At 38.2% G+C, this 19,403-nt stretch overlaps 1 protein-coding gene and 1 long non-coding RNA gene across 2 annotated transcripts in view; both read left to right on the forward strand.

The window, feature by feature from the left end:
* LOC112441425 (uncharacterized) overlaps window positions 1-19,403 on the forward strand; it is a 198,397-nt gene that overhangs the window by 159,139 nt on the left and 19,855 nt on the right. The gene's annotated exons all lie outside the window — the stretch shown is intronic.
* On the forward strand, window positions 13,410-14,269 carry LOC117975490 (large ribosomal subunit protein eL21-like). Its single transcript, XM_034936260.3, has one exon. It carries the CDS (start codon window positions 13,460-13,462, stop codon window positions 13,940-13,942), a length of 483 nt encoding a protein of 160 aa, XP_034792151.1. The 5' UTR covers window positions 13,410-13,459; the 3' UTR covers window positions 13,943-14,269.

Consider the following 19,403-nt stretch of genomic DNA (forward strand, 5'->3'; position numbering starts at 1 on the left):
TTCCATTATTACCTTTGAGCAGTCACTGTCTTGTTAGGGAGAGAAATCTTTTACTTTTATTTTTAACTTTTTTTAAGAGATGGAGTCTCACTATGTTGCCCAGGCTGGTCTTGAACTTCTGGCCTCAAAGGATCCTCCTGCCTCAGCCTCCCAAGTAGCTGGGATTACAGATTACAGGTGCAAGCCACCATACCTGGTGGGGACAGAAATCTTGCATACACAGAGATTATTGTGTTAAGTAATAGTTAAGTAATACTATTACTTAACTCAAACGTTGTGAGGATGAAATTAGTTAATTCATGTAAAATGCTTAGAATATCACTATCCTTCATAATTTTACATATATACTTGACATATATTATCTTTTGAAGTTCTAAAAACCACTTTATAAATACTTACTTATAAGTACTTATAAGTAAATATTATTAACTCCATTTTACAGATGAAAATATCTAAACTTTGGGGCCTGAAACACCTTCACTTGAATTTTACCTCTTAGATGTTTTTCTTTTTCAAGTTAAAAAATAATAATAATCCTGAGCTGACATTCAGAAGAATATGCCTACCTCCTATGCTGACTGTTAGAGTTGAATGAGTCAAGGAATGTAAAGCACCTTGCTCCATGCCTGGTGAATGTTAGCAGGACTGCAGCTTTGTCCATCTCTAGAAAGCTTTGTTCACATTATAATGTATATAAATGGAGCCCCAATTTCCTTCCTGATGCAATAATCCTAATTCAATCATATTTACTTCTTTTGAATACTTTAGTAATGAAGAACTTACTTTACTAAGTGGCCTATTATTTTTGAGGATTTTTAATTGTTAGGAAGTTCTTCATTGTGGTGAACTGAAGTCTGCCCTCTTATAACATGGACCCACTGAGATGAGCTCTACTCCTTTCAAAGGCACAGAAGAAGTCTTATGCAGGGTCCTTACAGTCCTTACACAGGGCGGGTGATGGGGAGGCATAGGCCAAGAATACCTATGGATACATTTCAAGGGTCTATGAATTTAGATGGGGAAAATATACAACATCCTCATTTTCGCTCATCTCTAAATTTAGATTTCCTTCAATTATTGAGTGGAGGCAACAAACCACAGCAGCATTAATAGTCTCTATGACTTTGTCAATTACAGGAATCACAGATATTTCTGTATCATATTCCTGTTGTCCTAAAAATCTTAAAATCTCATTTATTCAGGGTAACTGCAATTTCTGAAGTTTTTAGGCCTGCTGCTACACCTTATTATTTGCATTAATAAAAAACGTACATGTTGCTATAGCACAAGCTTGTTTAAAAAAAAATTTCAAGGACTGTCTTTCAACATAATTGGTTTCTTTGTAATCCTATGCATTATAGTTTCTACATTTAAAAACATTATTAGAATAATGTTTTTATGGAATATGGAAAGGGTCCATAAGCTTCTCTGGATCACCAAAGGGGTCCATGGCATAAAAAACTTTTAGAAACTCTAGTCTAATTTCTTATGTATAAGTCAGGCCTTCAAATATTTGGAAACAGCTTTCTCTTTTTCGGAAAAAAGGTCCCTGGTATCCTATTTCAGGACAATATTTTTCAGGAAGCTGCAGCCTGGGAAGGGCCAGCCCAGGAATGAGATCCTCCTGCTGGGGAGATGGAGCCGGCATCACAGGACCAGAGCCAGCTGCCCATGCGGGCAGCAATACCGTTCTGCAGCAATGCATGATGGTGGAGGGAAGGCTAACAAAAATAGGTGGTATTTCAAGAAAGTAGTCCATGTGCCTGGGTGTGCATGGTGGGGGCGGGGGCCGGTAGTGGTGAATGTGATAGTAAGAGAAATTAGCAGAGTCCCATTTAGTGGACAGAGCTCAGAAGCAGAACAGAAATCCCGGGTGTTAGGCATTATGCTAGGCAATTTATAGACATTAGTCGTTTTATCCTCAAAGTAAAGCAGTGTGGTGAATATTATTTCACCTAGTCTCTTTCTGAGCTACCCAAAGTTTAGAAAAAGTTAATTTACCCGAGTTTATCCAGATGTCTAGAAAACTAGGCAAAGAGCTGGAAAGCTTTTGAGGATATTTGGGTAACTAGTGAGCATGCTCTGGGGTGTAGTGAGAGGGTTTTTAGCTATATGGGGTTGGGGTTGGGGTTCACAAGAGCCAAGAAAGACCTTCCTCCTAAAGTGACTTGGGGAATTAGCAAGATACAGAGAAGCACTCCAGTACAGAAACCACTTATCAGAACCGGTACCTAAAATGGCGCACGAGTCTTTAGAACAAGGGGAAGCGTACAGTCACCCTTTCACCTCTATGCCTTTGCTCATGGCATTCCTTCTGCCTTATTCATATGACTTCCTCCCCTATGACAGCCAAAGGCCACCCCTTTCTCCTTTAGACAGACCAAATGCCTGTCAATTGATCATCTGTCTCTGGGGACTTCATCTGATTTATAATACTCTTTTTTGCCTTTCAGTTAGATCATTTCCCCTCTCAACCTGGTGTTATTTAACAAAGGCATGCAGAATCAAAGTGTCAGCTTACCTACAGAAACACGATTAAATGGTTTTAGCAAGAGTGCCAATAAGTGTATCTCTAAATGGATCTTTATTCATTTCAGGAAAAATACTGGTATTTAATCTGAAATATTTAACAGAGTTTTTTAAAAAGATGAATGTTTCTTAGGAGATATACCTAATGCTAAATGACGAGTTAATGGGTGCAGCACACCAGCATGGCACATGTATACATATGTAACTAACCTGCACATTGTGCACATGTACCCTAAAACTTAAAGTATAATAATAATAAAATAAAATAAATAAATAAATAAATAAATAACAATCTAGAACTAGAAAAAAAAAGATGAATGTTTCATCATGTACTTTCCCCTCAAGTCTTATAAAACCCATTTGTGCAAGTATTGCTTAAAAATATTGTTTATGCAAAAGATTTATTGGGTGTGCATCATCAATGAGCCTGAAATGGTATATAAAAGATAGGATGCATTTTACTATTAGTGTTTGGATGCACCACAATATTGACAGAATTCATTTCAATTCAAGAAGCACTTATTGGACAAATGCTATTAACAGAAGCCACTCTGGGAGATTAATCATTGAAGAAGATATACTCTCTGCTTTCAAAGAACTTTTCATTTAATGGCAGGGACTGAAATAATATACGAATGCTTATGGAGAGTTAAACAAAATGTAGCAATAGCAATATCTTCTTTCCTGCCAGAAGTAATCCTTGGAGAACAGGATTTGTCTTTTTCTTCCTTCCCTCACTCCTCCTTCATTTTCTTAATTCTTTAAATCATTCGTAACATCTAACATACATGCTTCTTATAAGAGATTTCTAATAAATTTCAGGTAAATATTTGATTTCAAGTATTCTCAAAGTAAACCAGTGTGGTGAATATTATTTTTCCTATTCTCTTTCTGAGCTACCCAACATTTCAGTTTTGTAGGCTTCTGTATTTTGGCAGTATATAATGTGGGTTTAGGTGAATGCTATGAGTAATTCTTGCAAGTCACTAATTGATTATTTGCTTTTTCCAATTAAAAGACTATCCTTTTAACAATCTCTTGCATTATTATTATTAGATCAGCTTTTAGTACAGGCAATATGAGTGTTACAAGTCAGATTGATTTCTCTGAGACTTCGTTTCTCTTATTTTAACAAAGAAGGAATATTTTATTGTATGCATACTCTTTTAAAAACTCACAAAAACCAAACCCACAGGTAGAAGCAAAGAAAGTTTTCCACCATCTCTGGGATAGGGCATCATATCTTACAGAGACATAAATAATACAAGAATGAAATTTACAAATTAACATTACCATTTGCTTCTCCAGTCAAAAAAGGCTATAGAAAAAAACACTTTAAATTGTATTCTAATATAAATTTGTTACACAATCAAACTTCAATTTACTCAAAGAGTTATTTTATTGTAAACTGCAGAAAATAGAGTAGGCATCTAATAATCTGTTCATAATTAACAGTTAAGAGTTAGACACTTAAATAAATATAGCATGTATTACTTGTTAAACCTCATATTTATAATGAGCAGATGGTTTATCATTAATAGTAACTGGTTTCTTACGTTTACTATCATTAATAGTAACTGGTTTCTTCCATCCAGTAATGGAAGTAGAAACTACTTTAATGAAAACTGATTTTAGAAAAATATTTCCATGAGTCTGAGCTACTATAGTATTTATTACATATTTGGGTCCATTTCAACAGTTTAAAAATGTAGATGCTAACAAACTGAATTTTTTAGGGAGAGAACAAAGTAATACATCCTAGAGAAATATTTTTTGTTTACATCCTGTAGGAGTCTAGGTAGCAGGACAGAGCTAGGACACTGTAAACAGAGAATTACAATGTAATGAATAATTAGCTTCTACCTAAGGCTATAGAGGTATTGCTATCACTTGGACTAATAAAAGGCAATTTAAAAACTGTTTATAATGAAGAATTGTGAGCCTAAGTTTCAATGTCAATGACATTGTTGGGATAGATGATCTCCAAGGTCTCAAACAGTTCTAACATTTCTGTGCTTCCTTGACACCTATCAGAAGAGACCCCATTTTCTTTATGTAACCCATCACTTAGTTTCATAATGGTGATTTGGTTCTATAATAGTCACAAGACCTGTGTAAGGAAGATGTCAAGATGTTTTAAGAAGAACCCTATTATAATATGGTTTAACATTAAGAAAATTCTGTGTGTGTGTGTGTGTGTGTGTGTGTGTGTGTGTTTTATTGGTCAAATCAAAGTCTCTAAAAAATGCTTACATAAAGTAAAAGCTCTCTATAATGTTATTAGCTGATTATGCTGGTAAGCATCCTTTACATAATAATTCTCCTCCCTTGTATTGAATTAAATTAATTCTCCTGCCTATATTGGCATATAAACTTTGGGGTTTTTTTTCTTATTTATTATAGGCTTTAGGGGCATATAAACTTTGAACCACATAAATGAAAATTACTTTAAGTATATTTGGAGATGGAAAGAGACCCTTAATATTGAAGCAGCCATGCTTTCATCTTCAGAATATTTAAATGTACATTGTTAAAATGTAAATTGTGAATAGTTTGAAAACTGAAAGTTCTTTCTTAAAAATTAATTTCTTTGATTTAAAATATTACATGCTTTGGAATAAAATGGGATATATACTGCATACTTAAAGAGATTTCTTCTTGAGGCTCACAGCACTTCACAAGCATGAAATAATGTGCAAATGCATTAACTCTGGTTATTTATGACAAGTCTCTAAGGGGAGGTAAAAGAATGGTCTCCAAGACATTTTCTCTTTAAAAAATTAAAGTTCTTTAATTATTGATATTGAGAATTTCAGTTAAGTGCCATATGTCTGGGTTAAACTTTAACCTTTTTTGTAATGCAGTTAAATCCAAGAGATAGATATAGGCAAATACAAAGCAGGCCAGCCGAGAAGTGTAATAGTGACTTGGAAGCAATGAGAAGTAAAACTAGGAAGAGAGGAAATGCCCAAGCAACCAAAGCCTTCCTCCCCCCAGCCCCAAGTTCCTCTAGTACTTAATCCTTAGGAGCCAGGACAATTCTGATTCAAGAGAACGCACCTAGGATTATCAGTTGCTTACCTGTGCTTGTTAAAGTTTGAAGCTGTAAAATATATACATGTAATGATAACAAGGAAGTGTAATTTACTGAAGTCTGACTATGCCTTAGGCATCATACAAATTTCTAAGCTATAACTCTCTAGCAGGACAATTCTTTACAACTTCCACTTTTGTACCATTTTGCTCCTTGTTGTTTTCCAACGAGGCGCCCACAAGAGAAAAGAACCAAAAAAAAGTGAAGTGTTGCTTAAATAATACTAATATTCAATCATTATTAGAAAGAATAATAGCTCTAAAATATCAGTGTAATGTTAGGTATTCCAAAGGTACTTGGAAATGCAGTGTGAATATCAAACTTTCCCAAAATTTGGAGTCTTGGTAATAACTACATTTATTGTCAATTGAAATAGACAAAATTATCACCAGAATCCCCCCACCCTCCCCCCCAGCCCCGTGTAGGTCAGGTCTCACTGCTGAGTGTGCTGTAATTATGTACACCAAATGAGCTACAGCTTGAGCTAATAATATCATACTGAGTACTAGGAAGCTGTAATTATACAACAACATAATGTAAGGTTGGCAAGATTTTTAGTATTGGGGAATCTAGTGTCAAACAGCATCTAGCAGAGTTAAAAGCTGAACTTGAGGATTAGAATAATTCGTCTACACTGAACTGATACAGGTCATTGTGGCTCAAGCAGAATGAATTGTATGTCTATTAGATAGCCAAATGCAGTGATAGTAAATACACCTAGAAATAGTGCAAAGTCTTAAATCACATATTGCATTACTTTACAACATAAAGCATTTTAAAGATTGAGCACTGGCTACATGTCTGTGCACCATGCTGAATGCAGGAAATTTTAAAAATCAAAACAAAACCAAGATAGGAAAAGAGAATTCCTGACTGTCAATTGCTCATAGTGGCACATATAATTATGACACAGGGTGAATTTGTGTTGTCATAAAGATAAGTACAAAGTCCAATGAATTAACAATGCAGTGACAGGTCTGCTGCCTTTAATGATAACTTTACAACAAATCACACTTCTATTGCTTTGCAAAAAAAAAAAGTTTCCCTCACCTGGTACAGTGGCTCATACCTGTAATCCCAGCACTTTGGAAGGCCGAGGTGGGTGACTCACTTGAGCCCAGGAGCTCGAAACTGACCTGGGCAACATAGTGAGACCCTGTTTCTACAAAAAAAAAAAAAAAAAAAAAATTGTTTAAAAATTAGCCAGGTGTGGTGGCACGCCTGTAGTTTCAGCTACTTGTGAGACTGAGGAAGGAGGATGGCTTGAGCCCAGGAGGTGGAAGCTGCAGTGAGCTATGACCACACCATTGCACCCCAGTCTGTGCAACAGAACAAGACCCTGTCTTGAAAAGGGAAGAAGATATTTCCCTTAAATTTCTTGTATTTCTCGTATTTCCTGATAGAATAATACAGGATCAGCTTCATAAAGTTGTTTCTGTTAGGAATTTCTTCCTCCTTGATAAACCATTGTATTTTATAATGTGTCCTTCCTACTCTAAAAGCAGCAAAGATTATTCCATTGTTACAAACTTGTCTTTCCATCTGCTCTCTTTATCAAGGGTTAATCTTAGTGTCACTTTTCAATGCCTTAACTCTGAATTCCATTCAGCTTACAGAAAGTTTTAGGAAAAAATCTGTTTGGTGGTTTTTAAAATACATGTGCTCTAATTTTTCCAAGTGCCACACTTTTATTTGGGAAGAAATTACTTGTTGGCTAAGTGATTTCTTAGGTTTTTAAGTAATGAAGAAATTTTCAGTCCAATCAATTTGATCATTTTCAGGAATTTGTTTCTCTGAAGGCATCTAAATTTCTTGTGAATATTTTGGGAAATGTAGAGTATATACAAGTATATTTTTGCATGGAAACGTTGCCTGTTTATTTATTTATTTTTTGAAATGGAGTCTCGCTCTGTTGCCCACGCTGGAGTGCAGTGGCATGATCTCAGCTTACTGCAGCCTCCACCTTCTGGGTTCAAGCAATTCTCCTTTCTCCTGAGTAGCTGGGATCATAGGCACGTGCCACCGCACCTGGCTAAGTTTTCTATTTAGACAAGGTTTCTCCATGTTGGTCAGGCTGGTCTCAAACTCCTGACCTCAGGTGATCCGCCCACCTTGTCCTCCTAAAGTGCTGGGATTACAGGCATGAGTTATCATGCCTGGCCATTGCCTGTTTATTCTGATGGAGCATAATTTGATTGTGCACATATTGTTCCGTTCAGGAAATGATGTGTATAGTTTATGCACAATTAACCTCTTGAAGCTCTTATTAAGCAATAACAATCACTTTGACTTAGTTATTTTTGATAGATCATCATTTAGGAAATTACTCAAGAGATCAAGAGATTCTTTTTTTCCCCTCTAATACATGTGCTTAAATTTTCTGTTTTTATTTTGTTGTTGTTGTTGTTTGTTTGTTTGTTTGTTTTTGGCAGAGTCTTGCTCTGTCACCCAGGCTGGAGTACAGTGGCATGATCTCGGCTCACTGCAACCTCTGCCTCCCAGGTTCAAGCGAGTCTCCTGCCTCAGCCTCCCCAGTAGCTGGGATTATAGGCACGCACCACTACATGCAGCTAATTTTTGTATTTTTAGTAGGGATGAAGTTTCACCATGTTGGCCAGGCTGGTCTCAAATTCCTGACCTCATGATCCACCCACCACGGCCTCCCAAAATGCTGAGATTACAGGCGTGAGCCACCACACCCAGCCTAAATTTTCTTCTTATTGTGAGTACTGGTGAGAATGTTCAGAGGTTGTTAAGCATGGCTATTCAGAAAAAGCAAAGAATATTGGTTATTGTTCTGCTTGCTGAGATAAAGTAGTAAAAGTGGTTTCACCCACTGTAACATAAAACATTCCTAAAAATTTATAATTATATAGCCAAAAAAGGACTGAGCCTATGAAAAGGAAGCAAAAGGTAATTATAGGTATTTATTTGGCAGAATTGAACGAGCCGATCACTGAAATGCAAAGCAGATACTACCTGTGCCATTAAACTAGACCAGCTGATTTTTATAATCTGCTCCACAAGGGTTCAATTCACTGTTTCTCTTGCTATATGTAGATCACTAGATTACTGTTTTCTCCTCATCTGTTCCAGAGAAAGTACAGAATTTCTTTTTCTTTTTTTGGTCTTTTCTTTCTTTCCCTTTTTCTCTCCCTCTTTCTTTTTTTGCAGATGAGGTAATCCCGACTGAATCAACAGAAAGACTATAGATTTAATAAGAGAATTCAGCAAGAATGCAAGCTACAAGATCCACTCACAAAAATCAATGTTCCCCTGTATCAACAATAATCAACTAAAAATATAACAGATTCTATAATGTCATTCACAATAGCAATCAAAAGATAAACTATGAATTTAACTGAACAATTCATAAGACCTTTATGAAGAAAAAGTTTTAAATTTATTTGAGGGCTGGAAAGCCTAAATAAATGGAGTGCTATGCCTTGTACATGGAACAGATGGCAATACTGTAAAACAGGGAAGTTCTCAAAATTAATCTATAAATGCAAGTCAATGCCAATTAAAATTAGAGAAGGACTTTTAAAAAATGAATTCAACGTACTTATCCTGACATGTATAAGAAGACCAAATATTTTATGAATAATTAAGGCAACTTAGAAAAAGGTCAGAGAAAGAGGGCACCTTACTACCAGATATCAGACAGTTACAAAACTATGGTAATCAGAAAAGTGGGACATTGGCTTAGGAACACATATACCAGTGAAACATGCAACAGAGCTCAGTAACAGATGCATGCATATGCACAGGCAGAGAAAGGTTGATAAACTGTTTCATAGATGGTATTGGTCAAGGTTGCCAGCAGCTGTAGTAAAAAAGTAAAATTTAAAAGAAAAATTTAAAAGAAAAAAATAGTATTGAGAATATGTCACTGTATGAGAAAAATAATGCTGTATTCTTAGCTTATACCAGTGTTTCTCAACCCTTTTCCTTATTATCCTCATAAGAAATCATTTTAGACATTTTCCCCCAATTTTCCTCCTTCTCAATGAAATTTGAATATCACAGGTATACTGTATATCTCTTTATATATTATGCCACTTAGGAGAGCCATAAACCATTGTAATATCTACTTTTTTTTTTCTACCCCTAAGAACGAATTTTCACTCCCTTGGGAGTGATATCACCCCCTGCCCATTAAGAATGCATGCTTGTACCATATGCAAGAGTGGAATCCAGTTGGATTAAAGTACTAAATGGAAAAGATAAAACTGAAAAGCTAATGGAAAAGAAAAAAGAGACATGTGAAGTATTTCTTAGGCTTTCAAGTGTAAAAGGTCTTCTTAAACCAGCTCCTTTTTTGCACAAACTCTAAGATAGAAAAGATGACATTAAAATTAATGGCTCTTTATCAAATGTTATAATAGGCAAAGTTTACATAGAGATCACAGTATGGACAAAGATATTTGACACAAGTAAAGCCAACAGGGGATAGATATCTACCTTAGAGAAGACATTCCTGTTAATTAAATGAGAAAATGATAAACCCAAAAGAAAAATGGGTAAAGGATATGAATATGGCATTCGCATAAAGAGAAACTCAAATACCTAACATATAAACTTTGCAAGTAATTAGAAAATAAAATAGAGATTAAAACTACTGGTGGAAAAGAGGTCATGAAACCAAAAAGCCAGAGTACTAAAAGGATAATGAATATACTGATTTCTTCAGAAAATGAGAGGGAGTAACCTAGAGTTTCTATATAATTGCAATAAGAAAGGGTTATCCAGCGATACAAGCTTTATATATAGGGTATTTAGAAAGAAAGGGGAGAAAATTGTATAGGAGATTTGGGAAACAATCCTTCAGTGGTCTTTTATGTTTATGCAATTCTTATGAGAAGACTGCCTTTGTTCTGAACTACCTTTTCAAGGATGTTTGTATAGAAAACACCTTTGGAAGATGGAGATAATTAAGGGAAGGTTTATTTACTGTTCATTATAATAAAAAATATATTTCTTTAGGGCAAAGATCAGGCAGGCTTATTAACGATTTAAAGAGATTTAAGCAGGTTGCAGTGGCTCATGCTTGTAATCCCAACACTTTGGGAGGCCACGGCAGGAGGATCACCTAAGACCAGGAGTTCAAGATCAGCCTGGGCACCATAGCGAGACTCCATCTCTATAAAAAATTTAAAAATTAGTTGGGCTTAAAAGCAATCTACAAATTCAAGCAATTCCCATCAAAATACACCATCATTCTTCACAGAATTAGTAAAAACAATCCTGAAATGCATATGGAACCAAAAAGGAGCCTGCATAGCCAAAGCAAGACAAAGCAAAAAGAACAAATCAGGAGACAGCACAAAACCTGACTTCAAACTATACTATAAAGCCATAGTCACCAAAACAGCATGGTACTGGTATAAAAAAACAGGCGTATATGCCGGGCACAGTGGCTCACGCCTGTAATCCTAGCACTTTGGGAGGCCGAGGTGGGCAGATCACCTGAGGTCAGGAGTTCGAGAGCAGCCTGACCAATATGGTGAAACCCTGTCTCTACTAAAAATACAAAAATTAACTGGGCATGGTGGCGGGAGCCTGTAATCTCAGCTACTCAGGAGGCTGAGGCAGGAGAATTGCTTGAACCCAGGAGGCAGAGGTTGCAGTGAGCCAAGATCGCACCATTGAACTCCAGCCTGGGGGACAGAGCAAGACTCCGTCTCAAAAAAAAAAAAAAGGCATATAGACCAATGGAAAAGAACAGAGAACCCAGAAATAAAGCCAATACTTACAGCTAACTGATCTTCAACAAAGCAAACAAAAACATAAAGTGGGGAAAGGATGCCCTTTTAAACAAATGGTGCTCGGATAATTGGCAAGCCACATATAGAAGAATGAAAGAAAGAATGAAGCTAGATCCTCATTTTTTCACCTTTAAAAAAAAATCAATCCAAGATGGATCAGAGACTTAAATCTAAGACCTGAAACTATAAAAATTCTAGAAGTGAAAAACCCTTCTGGACATTGGCTTAGGCAAAGACTTCATAACCAAAAACCCAAAAGCAAATGCGACAAAAACAAAGATAAATAGATGAAACTTAATTAAACTAAAAAGCTTCTGCACAGCAAAAGAAACAATCAGTAGAGTAAACAGAGAACCCACAGAGTGTGAGAAAATCTTTGCAATCTGTACATCCGACAAATGACTAATATCCAGAATCTACAAGGAACTCAAACAAATCAACAAGAGAAAAACAAACCCATCAAAAAGTGGGCTAAGGACATGAATAGACAATTCTCAAAAGAAGATATACAAATGGCCAACAAACATGTAAAAAAATGCTCAACATCACTAATGATCAGGGAAATGCAAATCAAAACCACAATGCAATACCACCCCACTCCTGCAAGAATGGCCATAATCAAAAAATCAAAAAATAATAGATGTTGGCATGGATGTGGTGAAAAGGGAACACTTTTACATTGCTGGTGGGAATGTAAACTAGTACAACCACTATGGAAAACAGTGTGAGATTCCTTAAAGAACTAAAAGTAGGCCAGGCGTGGTGGCTCACACCTGTAATCCCAGCACTTTGGGAGGCTTGAGGCAGGCAGATCACAAGGTCAGGAGTTCAGGACCAGCCTGGCCAAGATGGGGAAACCCCATTTCTACTAAAAATACAAAAATTAGCCAGGCATGGTGGCACACACCTGTAATCCGAGCTACTCAGGAGGCCGAGGCAGGAGAATTGCTTGAACCCAGGAGACAGAGGTTGCAGTGAGCTGAGATCACACCACTGCACTCCAGCCTGGGGGACAGAGTGAGACTCCATCTCAGAACAAAAAAAAGAACTAAAAGTAAATCTACCACTTGATGCAGCAGTGCCACTACTGGGTCACTACCCAGAGGAAAAGAAGTTATTTTATGAAAAAGATACTTGCAGATGTATGTTTATAGCAGCACAATTCACAATTACAAAAACATGGAATCAGCCCAAATGCCCATCAGTCAATGAGTGGATAAAGAAAATATGGTATATATATATATACACCATGGAATGCTACTCAGTCATAAAAAAGGAATGAAATAATGGCAATCATAGCAACCTGGTTGGATTTGGAGACCGTTATACTAAGTGAAATAACTCAGGAATGGAAAACCAAACATTGTATGTTCTCATTCATAAGCAAGAGTTAAGCTATGAGGACGCAAAGGAATAAGAATGATACAATGGACTTTGGTGACTCAGGGGGAAAGGGTGGGAAGAGGGTGAGGAATAAAATACTACACATTGGGTACAGTGAACACTGCTTGGATGATGGATGCACCAAAATCTCAGAAATCACCACTAAAAAACTTATTTATGTAACCAAACTCCACCTCTTCCCAAAAAAACTATTGAAATAAAAAAGGAAAAGAAAAAGAAATTAGTTGGGCTTGGTGGCATGTGCCTGTAGTCCCAACTACTCAGGAAGCTGAGGTGGGACAATCACTTGAGCCCAGGAGTTCAAGGCTGCGGTGAGCTATGATTGTGCCTCTTGCTGCAGCCTGGGTGACAGAGAAAGACTTTGTCACTTAAAAAAAAAATTGTGTCTCCTAAGTTAGGGTGCCTCTCCTATTATGCATCCCCTGTATGCGGGTGTCACCTGACCCTCTTTGTGTTGCTCTGTAGAAATTGGGTTTCAAGGAACTGGTCGAGGAAAAATGATACTCTAGCAATTGCTGTTTCTATGAGTAATAAATTGTTCTTTGTCTCTGATACAGGAGTCTCATTTCTTCTGCGAGCATCTGTGAAACTGTGTCAGGCTTTTAGCTTGTAAGAATAGTAAACCCTTTCGGCCGGAACCGCCATCTTCCAGTAATTCGCCAAAATGACGAACACAAAGGGAAAGAGGAGAGGCACCCGATATATGTTCTCTAGGCCTTTTAGAAAACATGGAGTTGTTCGTTTGGCCACATATATGGGAATCTATAAGAAAGGTGATATTGTAGACATCAAGGGAATGGGTACTGTTCAAAAAGGAATGCCCCACAAGTGTTACCATGGCAAAACTGGAAGAGTCTACAATGTTACCCAGCATGCTGTTGGCATTGTTGTAAACAAACAAGTTAAAGGCAAGATTCTTGCCAAGAGAATTAATGTGCGTATTGAGCACATTAAGCACTCTAAGAGCCGAGATAGCTTCCTGAAACGTGTGAAGGAAAATGATCAGAAAAAGAAAGAAGCCAAAGAGAAAGGTACCTGGGTTCAACTAAAGCGCCAGCCTGCTCCACCCAGAGAAGCACACTTTGTGAGAACCAATGGGAAGGAGCCTGAGCTGCTGGAATCTATTCCCTATGAATTCATGGCATAATAGGTGTTAAAAAAAAAAAAAAAAAGGACCTCTGGGCTATTAAAAAAAAAAAAAACAAAACAGTAAAATCTCAGTCCCTTCGCAGTTCTTCATATGAAGGTTCTTAGGTACCTCCAAACCCCATGTTACAAGGTATGTGGGTAAGAAAAAGCCCTACAAGATGTGTAAAATTTGCTCTGCCCAGGCAGACTGTGGTGATTGCATGTGGTGGACGAGGAGGCAGGAGTGTTTCCAGAAGCCTACAGGGTTTTGGGAACTTCTTATTTCAGGAGCACAGGATGTTTTCTTCATTTTGACATATGCACAATTGACAATGAAGCTGTAGAGACCAGAGGGGTGGGGTCCTATCTAAATCACATGGAATTCTGGGTCCTCTCTGTTTAGTCCTTTCCCATAATTACTTAACATAAATTTTGAATTTACAAATTACAAATACAGACACAAAATGATACCACATATTTTACAAGGATATAAACATATTCAACAATGTATATTGCTTATACACTGGAATAGGTCCTTATGATAGAGAAAAGAATAGGAGTGAAAATCAAAGATAAGGGAGCAAATTAGAACAAAACAAGAGAAGATCTTTGCAAAGACTTTGATGATGGTAGCATGCCATAAATAAGTCAGCTTTCTCCACCTTAGATCCAAAACCAAAATACAATGCAATATAGGTTACATTTTACCATATTTCAGCAAACCACCCGAAATTGGGTGACACATGTCAACCTCAATTCCCACCAAATCCAGATACAAGGCTTACTTGAGCTTGACTAACTCCAATTTGAATTCTGGATTCTATATCCTTTTCCAAGGGGGTAGACATTTCCAAGGCTTATACATTAGAATGGACCCCTATGATGGAGAGGGGAATAAGGGTGTGGATCAAGAATGAAGAAAAAAATCAAGTGAAAGAGGGTCCTTGCTCAGACTGATGATGATAGCATGCCATTTTAGGTACAAAAAATTACATACATATATATATGTATGTATGTACATATATATGTGTGTGTGTGTATATGTATATATATGCATATAACATTCTGTCAAACAACCTGTAATGGTTTGAGACATGTGAATCCAAATTCCAACTCCAATTTGAATAGGTTTTATTCTTTTTCTGAATCTTGAGCTCTGTCATCTATTCACTGTGTTGCTTCTGCTCTTAGAACTAGGCATTTGACTATCAAACTTACTTTTCATCTTTACAACTTTTTTTTCTTTTCCTTTTTTCTTTTTTCTTTTTTTTTTTTTTTTTTTTGAGAGAGTCTCATTCTATTGCCCAGGCTGGAGTGCAGTGGTGCAATCTCGGCTCACTACAACTTCTGCCTCTCGGATTCAAAGGATTCTCATGCCTCAGCCTCCTGAGTAGCTGGAATTACAGGCATGTGCTACCAAGCCCAGCTAATTTTTGTATTTTTAGTAGAGACAGGGTTTCACCATGTTGGCCAGGCTGGTCTTGAACTCCTGACCCCTAGTGATCTGCCTGCCTCAGCCTCCCAAAGTGCTAGGATTACAGGTGTGAGCCACCGTGTCTGGCCATCTTTACAAGTTTCTTATTCCCTCAGAATAGGATCACCCTGGTCCTTCAGGGTCCAACAGCTTCTGTCCCTCAGCCCACTTGGCTGGCACCATGGCCAGGTTATATTGGACCTTCTGGTGGAACCACACAGAACATAGAATGTGACTTGGTGGATGAGCAGGAGTCTCAGAATTGGTGGGGAATACGAAAGCCTCTGAGGGATATCGTGAGCAACTCTTTCTATCGTAAGACAGTGGTAGTGGGTGGGCGATGGGAAGCAGTTGTAATGTGGGAGACAAAGGATGAAGAGGTTGAGGGAGAAAGATAAAATAATGAGAGAAGAGACAAGGAGGTGACCATGAAAGAAACTAAAGTTAATTTCTTATTACAATTTATCAGTGTTCAGCATAGGATCTGTGAGTTTCAGAGTAAGTGGGTTGGGGCCAGTGAGGCAGCCATACTTGAATGATCCAAGAGCATCAGATGGAAAGGAAATAGAACATACACCTTCAGCCCTCTTGGAGTTGGACCAATGGATATCTAAATAGTAGATGAGTGGGCTGTGACAGTAATGAATGTCCAAAGGGAAGTCTCTCCTTTTATTTCACAATTATGAACAAACAAAAATGCTTAACGTATTAGAAATTTAATAGTTTATACAAGGAGCCTGCCAATTTCACATACCAGCTACTGACTTACTGTGATTATTTTTTGTTTGATATTAAACTTCTTCCCATTATCCCTTGTCCAGAGCATTTTCAAGGAATGACAATTAAGGAAAGAAGACTGGTTGTGGGTTCCATGGAATGATTTTTTTTCTTTTTTTTGTATACCACACACAAGACTAAGTGGCCATCCTCTTATGTTCAATGGTTTGAATGGGATAGAAGTTCATTTCTTCCTCACGTAATAGTTCAGGGGGAGCATTCCAGGGCTGTCATGATGATTCAATGGTGTCAGATCTCAGCCTCATTTTAGCTGGTTTTTCTACTATATCTAGTGTATGTCCCTTGTCCTTAAAGGTACAGATTGTTCATCCCATATCCCTGATCCAAGTAGCAAGATATAGGATTTGGAGGAAAGAAGGTAATCTCCTTCCCTTTCCTGTCACAAATGAAAAGTTGCACTCAATAGTTGGCTGACATCCCAGTGGCCAACACTTCATCACAATACTATAACTAGCTGCAAAGGGGCTTGCAAAATGTGGTATTATGGGCTAAATGTTTGTGTCCTCCCTCAAATGTATGTGCTGAAATCCTTATCCTCCATGTGATGGCATTAGGAAGTATGGCCTTTGAGGGGGTGATTAGGTCATAAGGGTGGAGCCTCTATGAATGGGATTAGTGCCTCTACAGGAAGAGACATGAGAGAGCTCTCCACCCTCTTCCTGCCATGTGAGGATACAATGAGAAGTTGGGAGTCTGCAACCTGGAAGTGGGTCCTCACCCAAACTTGACCATGCTGGCACCCTGATCTCAGACTCCCAGCCTCTAGAACTGTAAGAAATACATTTCTGTTGTTTATAAGCTGCCCAGTTCATGGTATTCTGTTATAGCAGCCTCAACTATGACATGTAGTACTTGCAGGGTTGCCATATGTCCACCTAAAATTTTTATTACTCATGAAAAAGGGGAATATAGGAATATTGGGCAATAACTACCAGTATTAGCCATAGTAAGATATTCACAGAAAATTTGATCTGAGATTTTTTGGGGGGTGCCAGTGATAAGAGCTTATTCTTACAATGATGGCTGGGCATGATGGCTCACACTTATAATTTTAGCACTTTGGGAGGCCAAGGGGGGATATCGCTTGAATCTAGGAGTTCAAGACAAGCCTGCGGAATATGGTGAGACCCTCTCTCCACTAAAAATACAAAAATTAGTCAGGCATGGTGGCATGTGCCTGTAGTCCCAGCTACTTGGGAGATTGAGGCAGGAGGATCACTTGAGTCCAGGAAGTCAAGGCTGCAGTGAGCCAAGAAAAAAAAAAGAAAGAAAGACAGGACTTGCTTACTTTCACAGTAATGAAGACTATCAAGAGTTCAGTACAAATAATTTAAATGTCTGACATGACCTCAGGCCTTGAGGAACTTATAGCTTCACCGAGGGAGATGATAGAAATATAAACCAATTATTTCAATAGGAAATAAGATTGAAGATTAAGTATTCACAAAATGCTATGAGAAGACAAGCATGGAAAAATTGATCCATATATGAGTTCTTTAAAGACTCCTTTGCTGAACACCAAAGATGAATCAAGTCTCAAAGGAATAAAAATATATAGGATTAAACACAAAGAACTACAGAAATTAAACATTCAAACAATTTTCAACAATACCTCCTAACTAATAACTAGAGGTTAATTCCTGTGGTGAAGTTATAAAGTCATCAGTGGCCCCGGCAATATCTTCAGTGACGTTTTCAGTGGGTCTGCAGCCTCCAAAGAGCTGTAGCACATTCCAGTTTTGCTACAGCTGTTCCAAAGAATTCAGGGAACCAGCCCTTGGTGGGGTAGACCTCCTTCTGTCCTTTAAAAGAGAAACAGTTAAGAGGTCTGTATGCTTGGTCATACCCTCCATGAGTAAAACTATACTAAGGAGAAGAATGCAAGAAATCACCTGGTTTCACTGGCTCTCACTCCCACCTACTACAGGATCTCAGGATTCTGCAAGGACCCTTCCAAACCCAGGTATTTCTAAAGGTCCGCAGGGTGTCTCTCCCATGTGTCCCCAAACAAGGCTAGTCAGTTACCTTACAGTGACAGTCATTTTGTTTCCTCTCCTCTCACCCCAACCCTTCTCCCCTTGCTGATTGGCTTTACCTGGAGAAGGAGGAGGATGTGTAAAACCAACCAGCAAGATGATCCTGCCACTTCTCCTGGCTGTGCCTGCTGGACTCTTCTAACTACTTGATGCTTCCAGTACAGTAGAGCCCTGGATATGCCAATGTTGTGTGCAGATTGTCTCTTCTCCTTTTAGAAGCTTACCCATCCAGTGCTGCCGCCTTGCTGAGTTTTTGTGAAAGAACTCTTCATTTTTGAGTTTATCTCTACCTTCCATTCCATGCCCTGTGCTGAAATGCGAGTCTTCAGGGCCTGATCTAATGGCAAACCCAAGTTGAGGACATCATATAGTACTCAGAATTGCCCCTCCCCTCCTGCCACTTTGACATATATTCCCTTTTCTCTGGCAAGATTCTCTCCAGAGGGCTCCTCCTTTACTCTTGCAAATAGACTTCTTGAAGGCCCGCCCCTGCTGCTCACCGGGAAAGGCCTGACATGTCTGAATTCCACTTGAGTTCAAAGTGGGACAGATTCCAACACCAACTTGAGGAAAGAGGAGGTGTGTATTATGCTTCCTCTTTCCTGACATTGCCTCTGAGCCACATCCGCCCTCACCCTCAATCTAACCGTAGAAATCAAGTTTCATCTGAAACCCAGAAGCCCATCTCTTTGGTATTTTGGCACAGAACAGTCATCCAGAGGAGAAGCACTTTTCAGTGCAACAGAGATTTAAGAAATATCTCCTAATGCTGATGTGCTCTCCCTTTTTTTTGTAATCTGGTTGTCTTCCCTGCAGCCCCTTTGCTATTCTAACCCCAGGAATGTGTGTGTGTGTGTGTGTGTGTGTGTGTGTGTGTGTGTGTGTGTTTAGTGACAGCTCCTGTCAGATAAGAAGGGGAAATAGAAAGCCTCCTCGGTATTGGGTGAGAAGAAGGAAGGAAGCAAAGGTTACGCTATGGGATGGGAGTGTCCAGGCGCAATAAGAGTTTACTTAGGTGAGCCAACAAGGGTAAGGGGAAGCATGAAAGAAGTGGATTTCAGAAGGCTTTTTTTTTTTTTTTTTTTTTTTTTTGCATGCTAATGGGCCCTTTGGGTGGCTGGTGCTTACTTCGGCAGTTCTCCGCTGAGATGATTGCCTGTTGTCTTTTATTC

This window comes from Pan paniscus, chromosome 10, assembly GCF_029289425.2.
Source record: "Pan paniscus chromosome 10, NHGRI_mPanPan1-v2.0_pri, whole genome shotgun sequence".
NCBI lineage: Eukaryota > Metazoa > Chordata > Mammalia > Primates > Hominidae > Pan > Pan paniscus.

Excerpts from the sequence above, each read along its gene's own strand:
- LOC117975490 (XM_034936260.3), top strand. The coding sequence starts at position 13,460 with ATGACGAACACAAAGGGAAAGAGGAGAGGCACCCGATATATGTTCTCT.